This window comes from Notamacropus eugenii, chromosome 1 (assembly GCF_028372415.1).
Source record: "Notamacropus eugenii isolate mMacEug1 chromosome 1, mMacEug1.pri_v2, whole genome shotgun sequence".
Classification (NCBI taxonomy): Eukaryota; Metazoa; Chordata; class Mammalia; order Diprotodontia; family Macropodidae; genus Notamacropus; species Notamacropus eugenii.
This window is the reverse complement of record NC_092872.1, coordinates 176,089,700-176,112,693: the sequence shown is the minus strand read 5'-3', so window position 1 is coordinate 176,112,693 and position 22,994 is coordinate 176,089,700. Positions and strand designations below refer to the sequence as shown.

Here is a 22,994-nt window from a genome sequence, read left to right as displayed (position 1 = left end):
TGATGCCAAATATTAGAATGAGTTATCCAGTGGGATAAAAATCATCTGTCCACAATTTAACCAATCCAGTGAACCCAATTACAGGGTGCTCCTTTCTAGAGGCAGGCCACTGCCCTAGAAAGTATTCAAATTAGCTGCTCTAGTGACCCATCCCTTAACCACTATACAGTTGACATAAGATCGGCAAGTACATTGTTCAGAGTACTGTTTTCAAAATCAACAGTCCCTGTTTTTTTCTTTTTTTAGTTGATGAAGAAAATTAGACCCAGAGAGATTTGTCAGCTTGACCATCACACAGCTACTTAAGAATGGTAACTAGGTCTTGTCTAGATTAGTGTTTGTCCTTTGGCACCTGTGCATACTGTAACTGCTAGAATAATTCAGAGAAAACAAGAATCCCTGGGGATGCTATTAGGCATCCTGGAGGAGATGTGCCTTGATCTTGGCCCTTTAAGGAAGTGTAGGTTTTGGATAAGTGAAGAGAGGAGGTCATTCTAGGCAGAAGGACTAGCAGAAATGTTGTTTTTCATCCTTCATTCCTGAAGATGACCGGTGACATTGAGAGGGTGATACCTTGACTTTCTTGTAAATTGGATTTAAGTGTATCGGAGCTCAGGAAAGCCTTCAGCCTCACTCACTCCTCCAGTCATTGAAGTCCAGTGGCAAAGAGTCAAGACAAGTACTACCAAATTATGAAGCAGCATGGTATGGTGGAAGGAGCTCTGGTTCTCTGATCAGAATACCCAAGTTGGTTCCATGGAGTCAGAAAGACTTGAGTTCAAATCTGGTCTTGGGCACTTACTAGCTGTGTGACCCCAGACAATTCACTTAACCTCTGACCACTCCACTTTCCTCACCTGTAAAATGATGACAGTAATAGTATATTAACATAGTAACAATAACATATAACAATAATAGCACCTACCTCGATGGGTAGTTGTGAAGATCAAATGGGATAATATTTGTAAAGTGCTTTGCAAATGTTGAAGTTTTATATAAATGCTAGCCATCATCATCATCGTTATTACTGTCTCTGACACTACCTGTGTAAACTTGAAGAATGCCGTTTAACTGTCCTGTGCCCAATATCCTCATTAATTAAATGAGGGTGTTGACCTAGGTAACCTGTGAGATTCATTCCAGCTCCGTATCTTGTGACTGATGCTGTGATATGTGTGAACTACTAGGGAAATAAACTTTACCTGCTTAGAGGGTCTGTATTGGGGAGTGACAGGCCATAAGATTGTACAGGTAAACCAGGTTGGTGGTGGAGAGGGTTGAACTCCAGCTTTAGGTATTTGTACTTAGGATCACGGGCTCAGATGAAGTATGTTGTTCAGGGCTCCTGGAGTTGCTCACACAGGGTTTATGACATGATGAAAGAATGAGTTAGTCTTGCTGCAAAGTGCAGGATGAGTTGAGGCCAAGTTGGAGGACAGAGGGAGAGGCAAGAGTGAGGGAGAGCAGTAAGAACCTCTGGTCCGTTGTTGCATAGTTTGAAAGAAATTATGAGGTTGGGAAAGGGAATTGTTTTGGAAGAGAATTTTTGTGGTATTTTCAAAATGCCAATGGGAAGAAAGAAGAGAATGTCAAACATTTCAAAATAAAGTAATGACATTAGCTAAACGAAGCTACTTTCATTTGGAAGCATTGCTAGGGCACATATAGCAGAATTCTCACTTTATGGTCAAGAAATAGAGAAAATTAAAATGTGTTTTAGTCAAGAGTCAGAGACTCTCCTAGAATACAAAATAGGTCTATTTGTACATATCAGAGTGTATGTAGACTGCGAGGTAGCTAAGGTGGCTCAGTGGATAGAGCGTTGGACTTGGAATCACGGAGATCTGAGTTACAATCCTGCTTCCTACCCTTACTTAGGAGTCACTTAAACGCTAAGCACTTGACTTAACCTCTTTCAGAGTGTTTCCTCCTCTGTAATACTGTTGTTTAGTCATGTCAGTTATATCTGACAGTTATATCCTTGGCAAAGATGCTGGAGTGCTTTGCCGTTTTCTTCTCCAGCTCATTTTACAGATGAGCAAACAGGGTTAAGTGACTTGTCCAGGGTCACACAGCTAGTAAGTGTCTGAGGTCAGATTTGAACTCAGGAGGAGGAGTCTGACTCCAAACCTAGCCCTATGTGCACTATGGCGCCACCTAGCTGCCCCATCTGTAATGCGGAGAATGATGGCACCTATCTCACAGGATTGTGATGATCTGGTGGGAGAGCTTATGGAAAGTACTTTGTAAACCTGAAGTTTCAGTGTAAATGCTATGTATCCGTAGTAGTAATATTCCAGTTTCTCATTGTGGCAATGACGAACCCACCTTTATCCATACAAAGAGCCCTATTTTGTATTCCTGACTCTTTGGACTTAGACACATCGTTCAAACTTTCTTAACTTTAAAGGAGATATTCTGTTACTCCCTTAAGAACACTTTTAAATACTAGCAGCCTTATTCAGATAATGTAATTAATTTAAAAATGTGGCGCACTGGAGCTCTTAAAAGGCATTGTATTAACTTAAGGTATTACCATTAACTAACATCAGCAGTCTTCTCTATTGGATTTGTCTTAAGTTCCTTGTGGTTACTGTGGGTAAAATTCTTGGAACAGGGAGATCGATGCAACAAGTCATATATCACAGCCTGGACAAATCCCCAAGCTATGAAAGCCTACTGCTCCAAAGCTGAAGGCCACACCCTGCTCTTAGCCTGCTGAATGACCCTAGGCATTTCCTAGAAATAGCCTAAAGACACAGAACTGGGAGGGATAGTTAATAGGTTGGATTACAGGCTAGAATCAGCATGCAGAAACATTTCCGGGGCCTGGAAGGATGGCCTAAAACAAACAAAAGAAAACTCAATAGGAAAAAATAGAAAGCCCTGCATTTGGGTTAAAAGAAAAATTACACATGACCTTTAACTTTAAGTTAAGTCTCTTGAATCCTGAGACTAAGTTTAACTACCATTCATTTGAAAATAACTTCAGGGTTTTAGTTGAATAAAAGCTAAAGTCTTGAGTCAACCACTACGATATGGTTAAATCTAGTGAGCGGCCAGAATAGTGGGAATCATAATATACAACATCTCCCAAAAGTTTTGATGCAGTTTTAATTTTTAATAGAGCATAAAAGTGTGAGCCTATGTTCCTTTTAAACTGGAACCCCCTTCATTGTTACACCGTGCTCTAGACCAGCCAGATCAGACCTGAGGCTCATCATCAGTCCTGGACCCCCACATTTTAAGGAGGACATTGAAAAAACTGGAACAGGTTTGGTTCATGAAAGAAAGTAATGCCCACAGGGGTCATGACATCTACCTTCACCTGTTTTCAAGGTTGTCTGGTAGAAGAAGACTGTCCTTTTAGCTCCAGGACAAAGCAAAAATGCACAGGAAGGATGATTTACATTTGTCCTCAAATGAAAAGATTGTTTTCTGTGAAGTGGTGACCTCTCTCTGTTCAGATGCAGCCTAGATGGGGACCTTTTCTTACATGTACTTGGAATAAAGCCCCTATCATTGGACAAATTGTCCAGATTTTTGAATACAGCAGTTAAATTTGCCCTCTTTTATTCCAATTAAATCAATCAACAGGCATTTCCTAATCACCTACTTTGTGGATCCATAAAGTGGGAAAAAGCAAATTCTTTTGTTTGACTTAGCCTTCAGGTGCCTTCCACTTCTAGCAGAATTCTCTTTAAAAAAAAAAACTGTTGGTATCTTTTGTTGTTAAAATACCTAAACTTCTCCCTGTATTCCTCTCTCCTCTCCTAGGGACCCATCCTACAAAACAAGAATTCTTGAAAAGAGAAAGAGAAAAAAAATAACCAAAACTGATCTAGGAATTATTAAACTCTCTTTAGGCAGAGAGCTATGGTCATTGGCATGGGTTGGCTTTTGGTCACTCAGCTAGGTCCCAATTGAGGGCACTTCTTAGAAGCTTCCCTGAAAGGAATTCACCTGGGTAAGGCAGTTATTTGGATATCCTGGGATTCCTTGAAGGGAAGCTGGTATCCTTCAGGGAACTTGGGCCCATTTCATAGCTCAGAGGTTTCCTAGATCTCTGTGGTCAGCCTGGGCAAGAGGTGGACCCCTGTCACAACTCAACGAAGGATAAATGAAAGCAGTTGCTCCGTGCTGTCCTTGTTCAGTTTGAATTGATTAAGGTTTATTAATCAGATATGTCTTATAGACTGAAGAGGATAAAGAAAACTGAGCCAAAGGTAAGTCCAGTGTATTGGTGTGTCTTTACTTGACACATGATGGCTAAATCCATGAATACTCATGGATGGATTGATGGCTCAGCATCCTGGTGTACAGTAATAAAAATCAACACATTCTTTATTCAACTACTAAAGTGATGCACCTGAAACACCCCACCCTCTCTCCAGGAAACCCCAGTATCTTCTCATTGTCTCTAGGAGCAAATATAAAATGCTCTCTTTGGCATTCACAGCCTCCCTCCTCCTTTTCCAATCTTTTTACACCTTATTCTCCAACATATATACTTCAGTCCAGTGAGACTGGCCTCTTAACTATTTCATAAGCAGGATACTCCATCTCTCAGCTCCAGGCATGGAATGCTCTCCCTCCTCACCTCTGACTACTGACCTCCCTTGCATTCTTTAAGTCCCAACTAAAATCCTACCTCCTTCATGAAGTCTTCCCTAACCCTTCTTAATTCCAGTACCTTCCCTCTGTTAATTATTTCCTATATCTGTTGTATTTCACTAGCTTTATACATATATATTTGTGTTTTGTTTCTCCCTCAACCCCATTAGATGATAAGATCCTTGAGGGTGGGTATTTTCTTTTGCCTCTTTTTGTATCCCCGGAGCTTAGCACTGGGGTGGGGGCATGTTCATATTTAAAGACTATAAATTGATGTTGTTGCCAGATTTTGGTAAGGGCTCTGGCTGTAGCACTATCTGCTCACAGGAGACGCTAATTGTGTTTTGATCTTGGAACTTGATCGGACGGATTTCCAAAGTACAGCCTTGATCCTGGAATATGCAAAGCTGGGGTGATGGCTTGGGGGAAAATTGCCTTCTTGAACCACTTCCCTTCTTGACCTCCAGGGAGCATTCTCAGGGGAAGATCTCCATAGAGCAGGTAGGGCAAGTGAACATACTGTACTTGCTGATTTCTCCCACCTGTGCTCCTTGTCATACGTTGGGTGATGGATTCCCTGAGGCAGACTTGGGGCCAGAGTCCCACAGGATGAGCAAGCACGTATGGTGTGTGAGTTCCATTGTGCCTGTGTGTTTGTGTGGGAGGAGATTCTGAAGTGATGAGATCCTTTTGTTGTTTCATAGCAGGGAAACTGGCGTCAGCTCTCCTCCTCTGGGCCAGATAAAAGGGAACATTCCATCTAGTTCAGCTGATATCACACACGTGCAAGATGCTTCATTTATTTCAGATTCTGAGCACATTTGAAATGTCTCATTGGCCTTCCCATGGCTTTCCACCCCACCACTCCCTCCTAGCCCCTCCACTGTCTCCTTGACTCAAGTCTCTCCACTCAAATCTATCCTCCACTCAGCAGTCAAAAATGATCCTATCACCTCTCTGCTCAGTGAACACTAGGTTCTCCCCATTGCTTCTGGGATCAAATGGAAAGTCCTTTGGCATTTGATGTTCTCCACAACCTGACTCCACTCTCCTGGTTCAGTCTCAAAGCCATCCTCTCCTCCTTGCCCTCCCTCATACTCTCATCTCTCTACCTTTGCATTGGCTGTTCCCCAAGCCTGGAACACACTCCTCAACTCCAACTCTTTGAAACCTGTCCTTTCAGACTCAGCTTACACACCCCCTCCTCCACTGGGTCTTATCTGCTCATTCCATTTCCTCGGTCTGAAGTTTCCTTCCCTCTACTCTATATTCTGATTTCTATGTGTCCTCTCCCCATTAGAATGCAGGCTTCTTGAGGGTAAGGACTGGTTTCCTTTTCCTTTTCCTTTTTTTGTATCCCCAGAGCTTAGGACTGTTGCCTGGCGCATAGTAATTAATATTATTAACTATTAATAATATTATTATATTATATATTGTATAATATATAAACTATGTATATAACACATTAGTATATATTACATTAATAAATGCTTGTTGATTGATTGCCATAATGGCAGCATTACCAGTACAAAATTCCTGAAGAACTCTTGAGATAGCATAGGACATTATAAAGACTGATGTATTTGTGGAATAGGGAGCATGCAGGTGACTTGACAAGCCAGGAAATTAATGGAGTGTCACATTTCCCATCGCTAGGAATTCTTTCTGTTTTTACCAGAGGGCAGGCTCTGTCATCAGCCTGTTGTACCTATTTTTCTCATCAGATTCACACCCCCATTTGAGGTTTATGCTGGTTCCATACACAGCCATCAGCTAGAGCCTCCTCTGATTTCAGGGTAAGTGTCATTTGGGAAGGTGAAGCTCACCAGACATCTGGCCCCAGACAAACCAAAGTCCAAGGCAAATGTTACTAATGCAATTTTATTTTTATTCCATGAACTATCCCAGAGTACATGTTGGAAAAATCTCAATTTAGGCCCCCCGGTTTACTAATTCCAATTTCCATGGTTTGGTTGGTTTAATTTACAATTCTGATGCCCCTGCTCAGCCAGTTTTTAAAAGCTGTTTTTATTATGGTGTTATTATTAAAATGTTGAAGCAGTTAAATCTACAAACCAATCCAGTTTCAGAAAAACCAAGCACCCTGGCTAAAACTCCATCTAAATGCAGGGATTTGGGGTGGGGCCTGGGGTGGAGGAATGGGCTCCTACTGCTACTGGCAGAATTCCATTAGCATGGCCTCCATTCTTCCTAAATCAGCCAAATGAGTCCTCAAGTGTGCAACTGGTTCACATTTTAGCTTCAAAGAAGAGGAGACAATTGGTTGTTTCCCCTGTAGGAGATATTCTAGGGAGGGAGATCTCTGGGCTTCCTTCAACATTTAATTATTCCTTTAATCACCCTTGTGTTCTTGGATGCACCAGAAATTTCTCCTTAGGAAGATAGTAGTTTACATAAAATAATCTAATCCCAATAGAACTTTCCTAAAAATGAGAAAATTCAACTATCCAGTTAGTATTTTGATAAATAAAGGGTGTAATTGGTTTTTATTTTAACTTGATCTTTCATTAATACAAGATGTTAACAAAGTAGATTATTAACTACGGGGCTTTGTAGCTTCCGTGTTCATAATCTAATATCCACAAAGAACAGGCTCAGTCTGTAAATTGTGAAACTGTGAGCTTGTATACATTCTTTTTGTTCATTTAATGTATCTGGCTTTTATCCAGCCATGATTTAATCTAATTTGATTATTTTATGAAGCTTTCATTGTATTATCTTTTTTTAAAGCCAATATTCTTAGGGCAAGGGGAGAAAGGGTTAAGTCAGCTTTTAAAGAAATGGCCGTAGAATGTCAGTCAGAAGACTTGAAGATCATCTATTGGGCCACTTTATTTTGAAGCAGAGGAAACAAGGACCTGAAGAAGAAAAGCCATTTGCTCAGTCACTCAGCCACCAAGTGGCACTTCTAAGGCGACAATCCCAGGTCTCCTGGTTCCCAGTCCAGTCCCCTTAGCATTTATGCCTCTTCTTTCCTACCCAGATATATCTGAGTGACACTAATGAAAATTGAGGCATAAGTTCTCAGTATCCAAGAAAATTCACTCTGAACACTCCCTTTATCATAAGAGACTCTGCTAAGTGGAACCGTATTAATATGTGTTTAGGCCTAGAAGTAATTCTCATAGTTACAATCAAGGTAATGGGATGGAAGAAAGCAAAAGGGAAGGATAAAGATGCTCATTTATATAAGGGGAGCTACCTCTCTTGCATGGTCCAGGGAGCCCTGAGTTAGGGAATCATGACTATAGTCACTGCTAATTATTAGTAGGGCAAGTCTTAGAACCCACATTTCCCAATACCAGTCCAATCCTTTTTTTTTTTTTTTGTGACCATTGCTTATGATGTACTTTGACTAGAATCGCATATTTTTGGTTCCTTCTGGACTGTGTTCTCTGTTTGTGGGTCTCACTCTACCATTAGTACAAAGGAGGATTTTCATTTCCAGTACAGCTTGTGCTCTTATAACAGAAAGAGAAACCAGTTTCCTTTCCCTGGATGGAAAGAAGAACTGAATTTGAGCTTAGGAAATTGTTTGTACTTTCTTAGGACAGGTCAAAGGTGACATGGATCAGTAACTGAGATTCAACTAGGGATGCTCTTCCCCAATCCCCCAGAACAACTAGTACAAACTTGTTCTAATATTGTTTAGTATCCTCATTATATTTGCTTTGGAATGAATGTGGAAACTTGACCTACAGAGATTCGAAGATTTATTTTTTAAGGATTGGATTTAGTGACTGTGAAAATTACCAGGACAGACTCAGATAAAGAGGTTCTAGAAAATTTGTGGAAGAGACTAAGCAAACATTTTATCCAACCTTTGTCTCCCATGTGCTCACGTGCTTGATGTTCCCTAAATGTGTCCCCTAGTTTTCCATCTCCACAGTTTTGTTCCATCTCTGTCAGTATCTTCTCATCACCTTTGCCTGTGGGCTTCCTACCCATCCCTTGACACTCACCTGAAATGTCACCTACCCTACGAAGTCTCACTTAATTCCCTCAATCCCTACTAAATCTGGAGGTCTTTTATTATTATTGTTATTACAGAACACTTGGTATCCCCATTGTATACTTCCTAATTTTTCACTTGTATTGTAATATTTATCTGCATAAGTCTTATCTCTCTAGATTCTAAGCTTCTGGAGTCCAGGAACTATGTCTTATTTATCTTGAGATCTTCTCCAGCTCCAAGCACACACATCTATTGCAAATAGTAAGCTCTCAGTAAACGTTTGAATTTATCTTCTCTGGCTCCAGTCCTTGGGTATTATAAATGTATGATTAAAGTGAACTACTGATTGTTTTCAACCTAGATTTAGAGCAATATCTTTGCCTAGAGTGCAAACTGGCGGTAGTGTTTCCTCTGTGTATGTATGGTTGGTGGTTGTCCTTCATTCAGAGACGACCAAAATGATGTCACTGTGTTGGGGTCAAGGTACAGTGTGTCTGACTATAGTCAATCAGACCCATACAAGCTCAGAAGGCTCTACCACCAGTTGGGCACAAATAGTCCCTATGAACATCTGGAGTGGAGATGTCTTCAAATTTGTACATTGTGTGTGTTTTTTTTTTGTTCTGTTGAACTACTACAATTCCCCTTTGCTCATAGAGCACTCCACCTTCTTTGATGCAAGCGCACCATGCTGGGTGGTCCAGTGCCAGGGTCTCCTATGTCTCACAATCAATTTCAGAGTTCTTCAGAGAAACCTTGAGAGCATTCTTGCATTGCTTCTTCCGACCTCCATGTGAGTGCTTGCCTTTTGTGAGTTTTCTGTGAAATAGTTTTTTAGGCAAACATTTGTTTGCTAGGTGGTGCAGTGCTGGGCATGGAATCAGGAAGACGCATCTTCCCGAGTTCAAATTTAGCCTGAGACACTTAGTAGCTATGTGACCCTGAGCAAATCACTTAACCCTGTTGACCTCAGTTTCCTCATCTGTAAAATGAGCTGGAGAAGGAAATGGATAACCACTCCACTGTCTTTGCCAAGAAAACCCCAAATGGGGTCACAAAGAATACGGCATGACCAAATAACAATTACAACGTAAGCGTTTCCGTGTAACTGCATACAGCCTAGGTACATACAAAACAACTATTTGTTACTTCCGAACAACTGGTTTATTTGACACTCCATATATTAACAATTCTTTAATTATTGGGAGTCAGTTATATGTAAGAAAGATATGATTTTGATTTTTAAGTTCTTTATAATCCAGTATTCCTGAGGGGAGGAAACTAACAACGGAAAAGGTTAAATGACTTATTTAAGCCAAGATTATTAATGATTTATTTAGCCAAGATTGATGATGATGATAACAGCTGATATGGATAGGTCACCTGGCTCTTAAATCCAATGGTCTTTTGTTAAACATCAGCTAGAAGAGCCTGATTTCCTCCAGCCAAGTCTGTTCAAATTGTTATTGGTCAGGACTCTTGAGATGTATTTAGACCTTGGTAAAGGTGGGCCCTGCAAAATAATGATACAGTTTTGCTACAGAAAGAGAGATTTTCTGTGACATATCAGCACGTAGAAAGTTGCTGTGCCCTGGAGTCAGGAAGACTGGAGTTAAACAATGTGACTATAGGCAGGTTACTTAATGTCTCAGTGTCCAAGCCAAGTGTCTAAGGCTGTAAGTGACAGATGAGTTATAGATCTCTATTGGTGAAAAGAGTTTCCATACCAGGAATTCTCTCCACTAAAGAAATCACTGGTCCAGACTGCTTTCTACCCTCTCCCAAAAGAATTAGCACGTAGACTTTAAGGAATTCTCAGCTCAGTAATGAAGTTACCAATCCAGCTGAAGCACCATTGCCAAGTACGTGGAAAATAAAGGGAACTATTAGCTCAGTAATGCATACACAGATCTAGTAAAAGTTGAACTATATAATGAAAATAAAATTCTTGACAATAATCCTAAAAATATACTGTATACATACGCTAGTCTGTTGCAGCTTTGTGGGGGGCAGGGTTGGGGAGAGCACTAAGAGATTTCCATAGAAGAAGCAAACCAGTTATTAATGCTAAAAAAGCAATGATCCTTTGTTTAAATTGTCTTGAGCCAAAAACAAGAGAAAATACTTAAATTTAAGGTGCATGGGAGTGGGGGGGAGAGAGAGAATAGGAGCAAGGGAAGAGAGGTTTTCTTGAGGTGGGGGTCACAGGTACCTAAAAGATAAAGCTACAAGTGAACGTCCAGCAAGACAGGATACTTCTGTAACTTTATCAAGTAGATGGTCTTGAGGCTGTGGTTGGTAGAGGAGGATTGAAGAGGCACTGCCTGGACCGGAATGTCTCCAGATTTTGCCAGGTTTTCATTACTCCTCCCTGAGTTGTGGCAGATAGTCCTGGGTCACTTGCACAGAACTGAGAAGAGAGCCTGATATGTGTATATGTGTGTGTGTGTATGTATTTGTGTGTATGTGTATATGTATGTGTGTGTGTATATATATATATATATATATACACACACACACACACACACACACACACACACACACACACACATAAACTTTGAACTTTGATGTGTAGGCTGTCTGCTTTCATATTACAGATAGGTAGGGATTTTTAGACAGGAAGTTGAAAGTGCCCACCAAGGAGAAATCCACAAATGAGGAGTGGCCTCTGTGCCTGTGTATGCTGCATTTTGGGATTAGGAAAATGAGAATCATCCTAGGTGTGAAAATCAAGAACAATAATAAAATAATATACACAGATAAAATAATAAAAGATGTATGTGATTGAAAACTATGATTGGCTGGTCATGTGACAAAAGCAAAGGCTAACTCATGCTCAGTCAGTGGGTTCCACAGATATTCTTATGAAATAAAGAAAAAGGAGGGAGGGTGTCCCTGGCATCCTGGGGGCTCCCCCTGTGATCGAGGTTTGGGAAGACATGTAGAAGAGTAGTAGAGGATGAGTGGGTGTGGGTGGGTTGAAATCTGCTTTGTTGGTGCTAACATCCAAGTTAATAAGCTACTTAACTGTTAACAAGGAGTGCTGAGCAAAGAGCACCTCATCATACTTTGCAGGAAGTCACATTGACTTACTAAAAGGTTACTTAAATGGTTTGAACATCCCCTTGAATTTAATTTTTGGCCTAAAGAGAAACAATTTTCTCTGTAGAATTAGCCCCTATTGAGATCTAAGTCTTAACAAAATGTAAACAAAAACTTTTTTTGTAAATGTTTGGCATTGAAAGGAAAGAGGTCTTGGGCTAAGTCAGTTAATTTCACTGTTCCACTGTTTTCTCATTTACAAAATGAGATTTAATGATCTTAGCTTTCTTTTTGGTGTAGGTGGTATACTAGAAAGCATGTTGAGGCAGGAAGACCCTTGGATTTGATCGCCATTTCAAACACTTCTCTGTATGACCCATGGCAAATCATTTACCTTTCTAACCTCAGTTCCCTCATTTGTAAAATGGGGGTAAATGTAGCACCTATTTCACAGGGTTTTATTTTTGTTATTCAGTTATGTCCAACTCTCTGTGACCCCATTTGGGCTTTTCTTGGCAAAGATATTGAAGTAGTTGGTCATTTCCTTCTCCAGCTCATTTTACAGAGAAGGAAACTGAGGCAAACAGGATTAAGTGACTTACCCAGGGTCACACAGCTTGTAAGTGTCTGAGGCCAGAGTTGAACTCAGGAAGATGAGTCTTCCTGACTCTAGGCCTGGTGTTTTATCCACCTAGCTTCCCTTGAAGGGTTTTGTGGAGGATCTAATGAGATGCAAAACACTTTGTACACATTAAAACATTAAGCAACAATTATACTTGATATCATAATAGTAACTATAATAAATACAATGGTTATAAATTATACTTATAACCATAATATAATATTATGATGTATTATAATTGACATTATTGCTATTTAGTACTCATGATTCTCCATGATGGTATATGTTGAATGCTTGGCGACCATGGGTATCAAATTTTCTTTTCCCCAGCCCCACTTGAAATTAGGACCAGAAATGTGGGGAGACTGGGAACTTTTCATTATTCTGGCAGAGATGTGTGGGTAATGAAACTAGAAAAGAAAAGAGTGTGACCCATGACAGGAAGGAGCAAAGGCAAAGAGGTAGGTAAGAAAGAGAGAGCAAATTGCCTGGGAAGGACCAGAGGTAAAAGACCATTCATGTCATGATGGTGAAGTTGCATAGATAACGTCTTAGATCCTTCCCAATCTACAAATCTATAAATAGGATCTGAGAAAAGGGAGAATCTATCCAAGGTGAAAATAAAGGTCAGCCAAACTGGGGTAATGGGCAGGTCAAAGGAGGGCCTGAACCTCAATCTAGACGGAATTATGATTTGTCTGGCTCAATGAGTGGACACACCTGTGGCCTTTTAAGCCTGGGAACGTGGGCTAGTCCCTGCCCCCAGATGAACCACAGCTGGGATGGACTCATGCTCACCTCTGCTCCCTCCAGGATGGGAGACAGCTGTGTTGAGATGACAGTGGACCCAAGCAGAAAGTGGGCTTGACCTTAGAAGAAAGAACTTCAATTTTCTTAGTTAAAATAGTTATCGGAATGACTGAAATTCATGCAGACTTCCACAACACCCATTCACCATATGCCACTGTTTAAGTAATACTGAAACACTTACTTCTCATAGAGTTTCTATACTTTGTTTTGGTAGAAAATGAATTTTGATTGTGTCATCTATTTTTAGTTTACCTTGGAAATTGTAAAACGTGTGATGCAACTCTGGTTATATATTTGTCTGGGGTCCAGGAACCACTTAAAAACTTCTTTCTTGAAGATCCACAGTGATCCAAATCCTGTGACCTCTTTTTTAACCCTGATTCTCCTCAAACTCTCCAGAGTTTTAAATTGAACACATCCTCCTTTCTGAACCCAAACTCCAACCTCACCCCACCTAGGGAGCATTTCAGCCTCCTTACCTACCCTCCCCCTTCAGCATGACAACCATTCAAACATCTGGAGATGCTGTCTTGTCTTCCTTCAGTTTTCTTTTCTTGAAGCCAAACATCTCTAGGTCCTTTAGTCAATCTGCTAAGGATTCTAGCCTTTTCCCCACCCTCGTCACCCTCTCTAGACCCGTTGTGTTGGAGCACAGATTTCTTATTGCTTAAGTATTGCTTCTCTGAACTCTTATGGCAATGTCTCTGCCATCATCTGCCAAATATCTGTAATATCTCTGTCCACATAATTCATTTGGCAAACACTTGGCTTTGTGTCTTTTTTAGTTCTCTTGAACTACTAAATTCATGTGTCTTTTCTCTCCAACCAGATTGCAGCTTCTGTGATCACAGGGCTCTTTGTCTTAGACTTCTTTGATTTTCTCAGTGCCTGATACGGTGCCTTGATAGTAATATTGTGCTGTCAGAAAGGTTTCACAGACAAGGCAGAATTTGAACAGCATCTTTAAGGGTGAGTAGAGGAGGGCATTCTGGGAAAATGGAATAGTCAACACTCAGTGAACTTAGTTTGAAGGAGGGGGCACCAAGTAGTAGTGGTTATGTGCTGTTGTTTAAAGAGTGCCCAGTGGAATGAAGACCATTTCAAGGCGATGCCCTTTGGCTGACCATCGATGCTAGCCTAAGCATCACTAATCCCAAGGCCAACTCTCTTGCCAGCACTATATACTTTTCCTCATGTGTGGTAGGAAGTAAGACTTTTTATTTCTCTTTAGGAATTTCTCTATTCCTTGTCCTTTTATCCCTAGCCCTCAATACCAGGAAGCCAGAAAGTATAGACTTCATGGACATAAATCATAGATTAGAACTGGCAGAGAACTCAAGGGACATCTAGTTTTGACATACTGAGGAAACTGAAATACACAGAGGCTACGTGACTTGTTTAAGGTCATACAGATAGTCATGTACAGAGCCATGTCTTGAGCCCAGATTCCCTGAACTGCCAACTTTTCCCACTGCTCCCCCCTTCCCCTCTCCATTTCCATCTAAAATGAACAAATTCTGGTGCTTAAAGGGGTGAACTTCCTTTGTCTGGAAAATTCATTCATGTGGAATTTCCATCGCCAGTGGAGATGGAAAAATGAAATGGTACTATGTTTTGTTTGGGTCCAGTGTTTTCTCCCCGGGGAACATATGCTTGAAATTACAATGTAAGTCTCTGGGTGGTAAAGTATAACGATGCCCTTTACAAAAATTCATTTTACAAAAAGCTCCAAGGAGCATATTTCTTCTGTTAAATGAGGTACACCTATAACACCTTTTTTTCTTCCTTTCCTCAGAGATATGTTCTGAGGGAAAATAATTTGGCCTTAATCAAACTATAGTACTCATTGCTAGAACACCCCCGGTTTCTGATAGTTATTTTCTGCTGTCATCCTCCCAGGAGAAAATAATAATTTTAAAAGTTAAACATTTCAAAGATGTTTCACTTCCTTTGGATTCCCATAGGAAAAGATGGGAAGGGCGGGGAGGACCCAGAAGACTTGAACATATTTACAGGAATTTTACATTCTATCCCTTGTCCTTTTGTGCCCTATTTGTAGACATCAAGAATCACACGGTCAGATGAAGAGAAGGATGGTGGCTGGGATGCCTGGGGTGCCTGGAGTGATTGCTCCCGGACCTGTGGAGGAGGAGCATCCTACTCTCTGAGGAGATGCTTGAATGGAAGGTCAGTAGCAGGAATGATGTTTCTTGAAAATGCAACCACGGTGTCTTAGGAGCACATTGGCATATGTTGCAAAGGAAATATTGTAACCATATAAATTCCACTATCCCGCGCCATCCGAAGGTCTGTGTAATTATGATGCAATTTAATAGACAATTAGTAAGTGACTGCTATGTGCAGGGCACTGTGCTGGGTGCTATGAAATGGAAAGATGAATATTAGGCCCTTCACTTAGAAATTTTGTAGTCTAGTAGAGAGAAAAAGATATTACCCAAGTAACTAAAACGAAAAATCAAATGTAATAGCTGAGAGTGAGGCACAGTGGTTAGACTGGGAATCAGGAAGACCTGGGCTCAAGATCCCTCCAAACTCTGTTAGGATGGGCAAGTGATTTAATCCCTCAACCTGAGTTTCCTTATCTGTAAAAGATGACAGTTAATCCCTGTATTAGGTAGTAAGAGCAGGTAGGTGGTGCAGTGGCTACAGTGCTGGGCCTGGAGTTAGTACCTGAGTTCAAATCCAGCCCCAGACATTTACTAGTTGTATGACCCTGGGCAACTTAACGCTGTTTGCCTCAGTTTCCTTATCTGTAAAATGAGCTGGAGAAGGAAATGGCAAGACATTATAGTATTTCTGCCAAGAAAACCTCAAATAGGGGCACAAAGAGTTGAACATGACTGAAACAACTGAACAATAGTTCACTAAGCACTTTCCTTATACCAACATAATAAAGTTAGTGGTACAAGTATTATTCTGCCCCCTCAATGTTACTGTTGAAAAAGCAGGTGAAATAAAGTTATAAATCACATTTCCAGTGACCTTGAATGATGGACTGAGGAATTTGGACCTTACTCAATAGGCAATATGGAGTTCTCAAAGGGTTGGAGCACAGGAGGAATGTGATTAAAGCATTATATTAAGATGATTATGTTGGCATTATTGTGGTGGATGCATTGGAATGGGGAGGTTTTGAGGTGGTGATAGTGAACCCTGAGTTAATATGTATTTAAATGAGCTCTGAATCCAAGACCCTGTGGCAATTGTCTCTGTCTTCCCAGGAAGCAAGCAATGCTATGATGAAATTGAGGCATAGAATATTGAGCCGACCTGCCAAAGTAGATGACGGTGTTAGTTGGGAATTCAGGATTAGAACCCAAGTTTCCTGAGTCTTCTTCTTGGGTCCTATCCATTGGAATTAATTTCTTATTAAAATACTATGAATGACCCATTTATTGGAATAGAATACACTCAAGGTTTGCCAGAGAGAAATTAACAAGATTGTTTTTCCAAGTTTTTTTTTTATACCTTAGAAAATGAAGTCTTTTTAGGCATAACTCTAGAATTTATATATATATATATATATAAACTTATTTTTTTAAAATCTCTGAATTAAAAATTAGATTATTTTGCAAAATATTAAGAGTTTACTCTTAAGTTTTTTGAATTCTCAACTAGGTTTTTCAACTCCCATAAAAAAATGAAAAGGGGATTTTGAAGAGATACAAATATAATTTAATGCTCTGTGGATTTATTTTTATAAAGTTAATGTTTCAAAGATGTATGTAAAGGAGGGGGATGACTGTCATTGGTAATTGCTGCAGACACAAAGAGCAGGAGAAACATTAGCAAACACCACTGGATTTTATTTGATTATTGGAGGGAGGCAGAGAGAGGGAGAGAAAGGGGAAGGGAGGGAGAGAGAGGGAGAGAAAGGGGAAGGGAGGGAGAGAGAGGGAGAGAAAGGGGGGAGAGAGAAAGAGAGAGAGAGAGAGAGAGAGAGAGAGAGAGAGAGAGAGAGAGAGAGAGAGAGAGAGAGAGAACGAGAGAGAGAACTGAAAAGGGATTCAAGAGTTTTGGCAAAGGGTTAAAAAGGGAGTGGATGATGAGGAATTAGAAGCAGTTGAAGGGATTACAGATATGATACCCTAGACACTAAGAGTGGGTAGGACCACTGTGCCCTCTCCAAAGGAAGCCCACAAACTACCTGAACCTTTTTAGCAGACAATTGTATCTACATTTCTATTGGATAGATTTCATGTAGTAGAAAAGAGCCTTTAAGGTGTGTGTGGGTGGGGGGGAGCTAAGGGGTCAGATGTCAGATGACCTGGGTTCTACTCCTGGTGCTTCCTGAACTAGCTGTGTGACCTGGCTCATTTCATCTCACTGAGACTTAGTTTCCAAAAGCATAAAGTGATGAGGTTGATGAGGCAAACTCTGACTTCCCTTTCAGCTCTAATACTTAAAGTTTTTGTGATCTACATTCACCATCCCTGCCCAACCTGACAATGCTTCTGGCTCATATTCCCTTAGCCCGCTTTGCGCTATCCACTTCCATTTAATCTCCAGTTCCAAGCTGACACTTACACTGATTTCACTCTAGTGTTTATTTGGTTATGTTTGTCTTTCTCATCAGAAAGGGAGAAAGCAGTTTGGACATGGAGTCAGAAAACTTGTGTTCAAATCGCTGTTGTGCCACTTGTGCCTCCCATGACCTGGGACAGATAATTGAATGCACCCCACCCTTCACCACCTCATGTCTTCATCTGTAAAAAGAGGAGTTTGCACTAGATGACCTCTGAGATTCATCTGGCTCTAACTCTCTGAGCCTGTGTGATCCAGTGCCTCTTACAAGAAGGCCTTTCTGATCCCCGTTAATGCTAGTGCCTTCCCTCCATTGGTTATCTCCAGTTTCTTATACAAACATTTTTATGGTACATATTTATTTTTGTCTGTTTTTTGTGCATAGATGTTTGCATGTTGTCTTTCCCATTAGCAAGTGAGCTCCTTGAGAGCAGAGACTACTTTTTGCCTTTCTTTTGTTCCCTCAGTGCTTAGCCCAGTGCCTGGCACACAGTAGGTGCTCAGTAAGTACTTGCTGACTGACTAACTGCCAAATAGTGATGCCTGCCTTCCTCAATACTTTACTTCCCTTATGATTTCCACACTTCCTGGACTGCCTGGGCTCATCTCTTCCTGTGTTTTCTGTTTAGCTGGGCTCCACTGCTCTCTGCTGGTTTCCATAATGTTTGCAGGGTAAGTTGACCTCTTGTCACCATCTGAGGATCCTGATAAAAATAATTTATTTTAAAAGTTTAGCAATGAAAGAGAAGTGGGATGGTGGTAAGAGAGACACAGCAGTCAAGTGAAGGTCATTTTAAGTAGAAATCTGAGTGTTTTTTGTAAGCAAGTGGAAATGAACCAGGGAAGTGGGAGAGATGGAAGATTCAAAAAGAAATAAGGAAGGGAGTAAGGTCCTGAATGAAGCAGCAGGGGGATAGACGAGAATGCCGATGGAAGAATTCTTCTTAGGAAGGAGAAGAAATACTTCTTTTTCTCCTTATTTGGCCTTTGTTTATATAACTTTATCCACTGACTCAGAGAGAATGGAGGCAGGTGGGCTTCTGCTAAAATAGTGGTTGTGTATGTTTGATGAAAACTGCCATAAGAATAAATTAGTGACCGTAAATTGCTGCTTTCACGTTATTGTAAGTCAACCAAAATAGATACATCTATGGTTTTGATTTATTAAAAATTATACTGATTCTATCCAGAATGTACTTTTCCTAAGTGCTATATATGCTTCTGGGATTTGGTCCAACACCCCTTCCAGACTGTCCAAGTAGCTACCTAGCCTTTAAAAGCTAAAAAACCACTGACTTCCGATACCAGTGACCTATCTAGGGGAAAGGTAAGACTTTTGCTTGATTCATAAGACACTCCCCATTCTCCATTCCTTCCTAACTGTCTAGAAGTGGTAAATTCATATAACTCATTTCTCTTTTCCAGTGGGTCATTCACTCTCACTTCATACACTCCTGGCCTCATGGCTCTAGTCTGCTAGGACTGGGATTGAAACTTGGATCCATCAGATTCACATATGGCTGTCTTCATAGTGAAACCAGTATTTTGGGGTTCTTGCCATGTGCTTAGTCATATACATTTGGCAAAGAATATAGAATGAATTTTGGGATTGATGCACAGAAGCCTAAATATTACAACTGAAAGAGAACTTAAGATACAAATGATCATTTTTGGTTATTTACATGATTAAGAAAGTGACATGTGAGATGAAGTGAGAAATGCTGGGGTCATACGGCCAATACATGGTGAAGCCCCAATTAAAATCTAGACTTTCTGACTTCTGGTCCAGTGCTCTTCTCATCATACTTGTTCCTATGCCTGCTTCCATATTGCTGCTGGGTGACGTGTTGTTGATGGGAAGCCCTGTACCTCTAGGGTAAATGTGTTTAGAGGGCAGCTAGGTGGCACAGTGGATAGAGCACTGGACCTGGAGTCAGAAAGACTCATCTTCCTGAGCTCAGATCCAGCCTCAGATACTTAGTTACTGTGTGACCCTGGACAAGTTCCATAATCCTGTTTACCTCAGTTTCCTCATCTGTAAAATGAACTGGCAAATGAAATGGTAAACTGCTTTAGTAACTTTGACAGGGAAAACCCAAATGTGGTCACAGAGAATCAGACATGACCAAAACAACTGAAAAACAAAAAGATATTTTTAACTTTTTTATGTCGTGGCCCTCTTTAATAGTCTGGTGAAGCCTGAGGACCACTTTCCAGATTAATGTTTTTGAATGCATAAAATAAAATATATAGAAATACAAAAGAAACCACTTATATTGAAAAATAGGTATTACTTTTTTTGGAGCAAATTTAGTCTTCAGATTAAGAACCCCTTTTTCTAGGTCTGTATGAGTTAGACTAATAGATGTTTCCTATGCATTCCATAGCCCATTGACTAGAAATAGTATGGTTAAAAATCAGCCAATCAACAGTTGGATGTTTCTTGTTTTTAATTTAGTGCCTAAGTGTTAAGTGGATAGACTGCTGGGTCTGGGGTCAGGATGGCATTAGTTCAAATCTGACCTCAGACACTTACTAGCTGTGTGACTCTGAGCAAGTCATTTAACCACTGTTTGCCTTAATTTATTGGAAAATAACTCCATTATCTTTGCCAAGAAGACGTCATGGACAGCATTGGCATGTCCATGGGGTCATGAAGCGTCAGATACAACTAACATTCAGTCAAACGTTAACAGCATATGTCAGGCACTGGTGGTAGGCACTGGGAACTCAAGTACAAAGAATGAAACAATCTGTACTTTTAATGAACTTACATTCTAATGGGGGAGACAAGTATATATAAAAATATATAAATATAAAATGAAAGAATAGGATTATATGTAAAGTGGTGAAATACCAAGTAGTTTCAGAGGAAGGGTACTAGCAGATGGTGGGATCAGAAAAGGCTTCATGGCAGAAGATGGAAGCTGAACTTCATCTCAAAGGAAAAGGGGACTTTGGGGAGGCAGAGGTTAGGAAGAAGTTCCTGAGTGAGGGAGGAGAGCTATAGGATGGCAGCTTGAGTGTATGGTAGAGTCTAGTGAAGATTTTAAAAAAATTAAGGATGATGGAAACTTGGGCGTGGTTTTAGGAAGTAGAGAAGACACCAGAGCAGAGATCAGAGAAAGAGAGGGAATGAAAGAGGATACAATGATCTCATGTTAAAATTAGATAATATGAATTTATAATGTGCCCAGTCAGCACATTGGAGACTTTCTCCAGTTTTGTTCAACAGTTTGTTGGTGATGTGGAGGTTGTAAATGGAGGGGGATCCAAGGAAGAAAGAGTGGAGCAGTGGGACAAGAGAACAGAGGAAATTGTTGAGTTGATATGGCTAATTCTAGGTTTGAGGTGGGAGAGGAAGGAAAATATAGTCAGAGCAGGGGTAATGGCCTAAGAAAGTACCAAGAGATAAAGAGAATGGAGGTCCCAATGACAGCAAAAAACAGGTGCAGGAAAGTGAAGCAAAGGAAGAAGTGGAATGAGCCTAGGTTGAGTAAGTGGATGTCCCTGCCTTCTTCCATAGGGTGCCTGTTGTAGGAAAGGGAGGCTGCAGTCTTCCAAATAGAGGGCACAGGTTGGGAGCCTGAAAATAAGGGAATCCTTCCTGAACTTGAAGTCAGAAGTTTGAGGGTTGAATTCCGGCTCTTGTATTACTAGCTTTGTGAACCTGGGAAAGCCATAATACACTCCAATTCAATAAGCATTTATTCACGTATCTGCAAATCAAAACAAAAACAAAACCAGTTCCAGGTGCTGAGGAGCTTAGATTTCATTGAAGATTGGAGGGTAGGGATTGAAATAAAACATTTAAATGAATAAGCCAATACAAAACAATTTGATAAGGGAGAGAAGACCGCCAAATGGGGGGAATCAGGAAAGTTTTCCTGTAGGAGGTGCCCTGTGAGCTGTGTCTTGAAGGATTCTAAGAGGCAGAGGTCAGAAGAATATATTTCAGGGAAGGTTATTCAGTCCTTTTGTTGTGTCTGACCCTTTGTGACTCTATTTGGGGTTTTCTTGGCAAAAATAATGGAGTGGTTTGCTATTGCCTTTTCCAGCTCATTTAACAGATGAGGAAACTGAGGCAAACAGGGTTAAGTGACTTGCCCAGGATCACAAAGCTGGTAAGTATAGGTAATGCTTGTGAGTGTTAAACATCTTCCCCACCTATTAATGGGCCTGCCCATTAAAGGAAGTTGAATAGGGGAGATTTTTTTTGTTGGAAGGCCCACACTTTTGTTAATTTCTAATGAGGCACTGGTTCTCAGGAGTTGTGATGCTCTTTGGCTCTGAAAAGTTTATAAAGACTCTGAGGTGCTGTTTTACTTTGGGGGATTAGTTTTGGGAAGAAGGTTTGTGTGCCAGAGGAGACTCTGGGAAGCCTCTAAGGAGCACCCCCACTTTGAAAACCCAGACGGTGGTGATTCTCTCTCTGGTAACCATATATGTGTTGCTTATGCTCAGACAGTTGGAAGCCCTGTCTGTTGATCTTTATTTCTCTATTTGTATTTTCTCCGAAGTTCAGGGTGCTGACATTTCCCCCTGGACTAAGTGAATGATATATGTGCTTGATTAAAGTGATTGTTGACTCCTTAGAAGTTGCTTTCCTTTTAAAAAAAGCAAATCTAAAAACCTGTACAGCACACCCTCCTGTGTATGCTGGGGTCCTTGCTGTTATGGTATCTGAGGCTAGATTTGAACTCAGATCTTCATGACTCCAGGCCCAGCACTCTATCTATGTCACCTAACTGCCTTTTAGGAAAGGTAGAACAACCTAAATGAAGAGAAAGGTGCAGTATATGAAATTGCAAGTTTAGAGAACACCAAATAAGCTCAGTTTGACTGGAATACAGAGTTTATGAAAGAGAGTATTGCAGAAAAAGACTAAAAGGGTAAGCTGAGGCAAGAATGGTAAAGATGAAATGCCAAGCTAAGGAGTTTCTATTTTATCCTAGAGGCCATCAGGATCAGTGGATGACCCTAGAGAAGACCTGTATTTTGGTGAGATTATTTGGCAGCTATGTGGAATATGAATCCAAAGGGGATAGACTGGAAACAGGAAGAACAATTAGGAGGCTTCAGTTGTGTATGTGTGGGGTGGCTGTGAGTGGAGAGGAGGAGACACATGAGGCAGATATAGAAATAAGTTACTGACTTGCTAACTGACTAAATATGGCCAGAATAGGGATAAGGAAGAATCAGGAAAATCCAAGTGAATCTGGGTGATGGGAAAGCTGGTGGTGTCCTCAGTAGTAACAGAGAAATTGAAATAAGGGAGAGTTGAGAGGTCAATCACGGCTTACATTCTGGACATGTTGAATTTGAAGTGACAAAAATATCCAAGCCAAAAGGTATGGCAGGCTGCTGCTGGTGTGAGTTTTCAGT

General features: G+C 40.6%; 1 protein-coding gene across 8 annotated transcripts in view; it reads left to right on the top strand.

Annotated features, from left to right (window-relative positions):
* The window catches only part of ADAMTSL3 (ADAMTS like 3), a 562,343-nt gene that overhangs the window by 223,037 nt on the left and 316,312 nt on the right, over positions 1-22,994 (top strand). For all 8 annotated transcript variants that reach the window (XM_072619353.1, XM_072619328.1, XM_072619322.1 and 5 more), the window contains exon 4: positions 15,124-15,251. In XM_072619353.1, the coding sequence (XP_072475454.1) occupies positions 15,124-15,251 (128 nt within the window). The remainder of the gene's footprint in view (positions 1-15,123; positions 15,252-22,994) is intronic.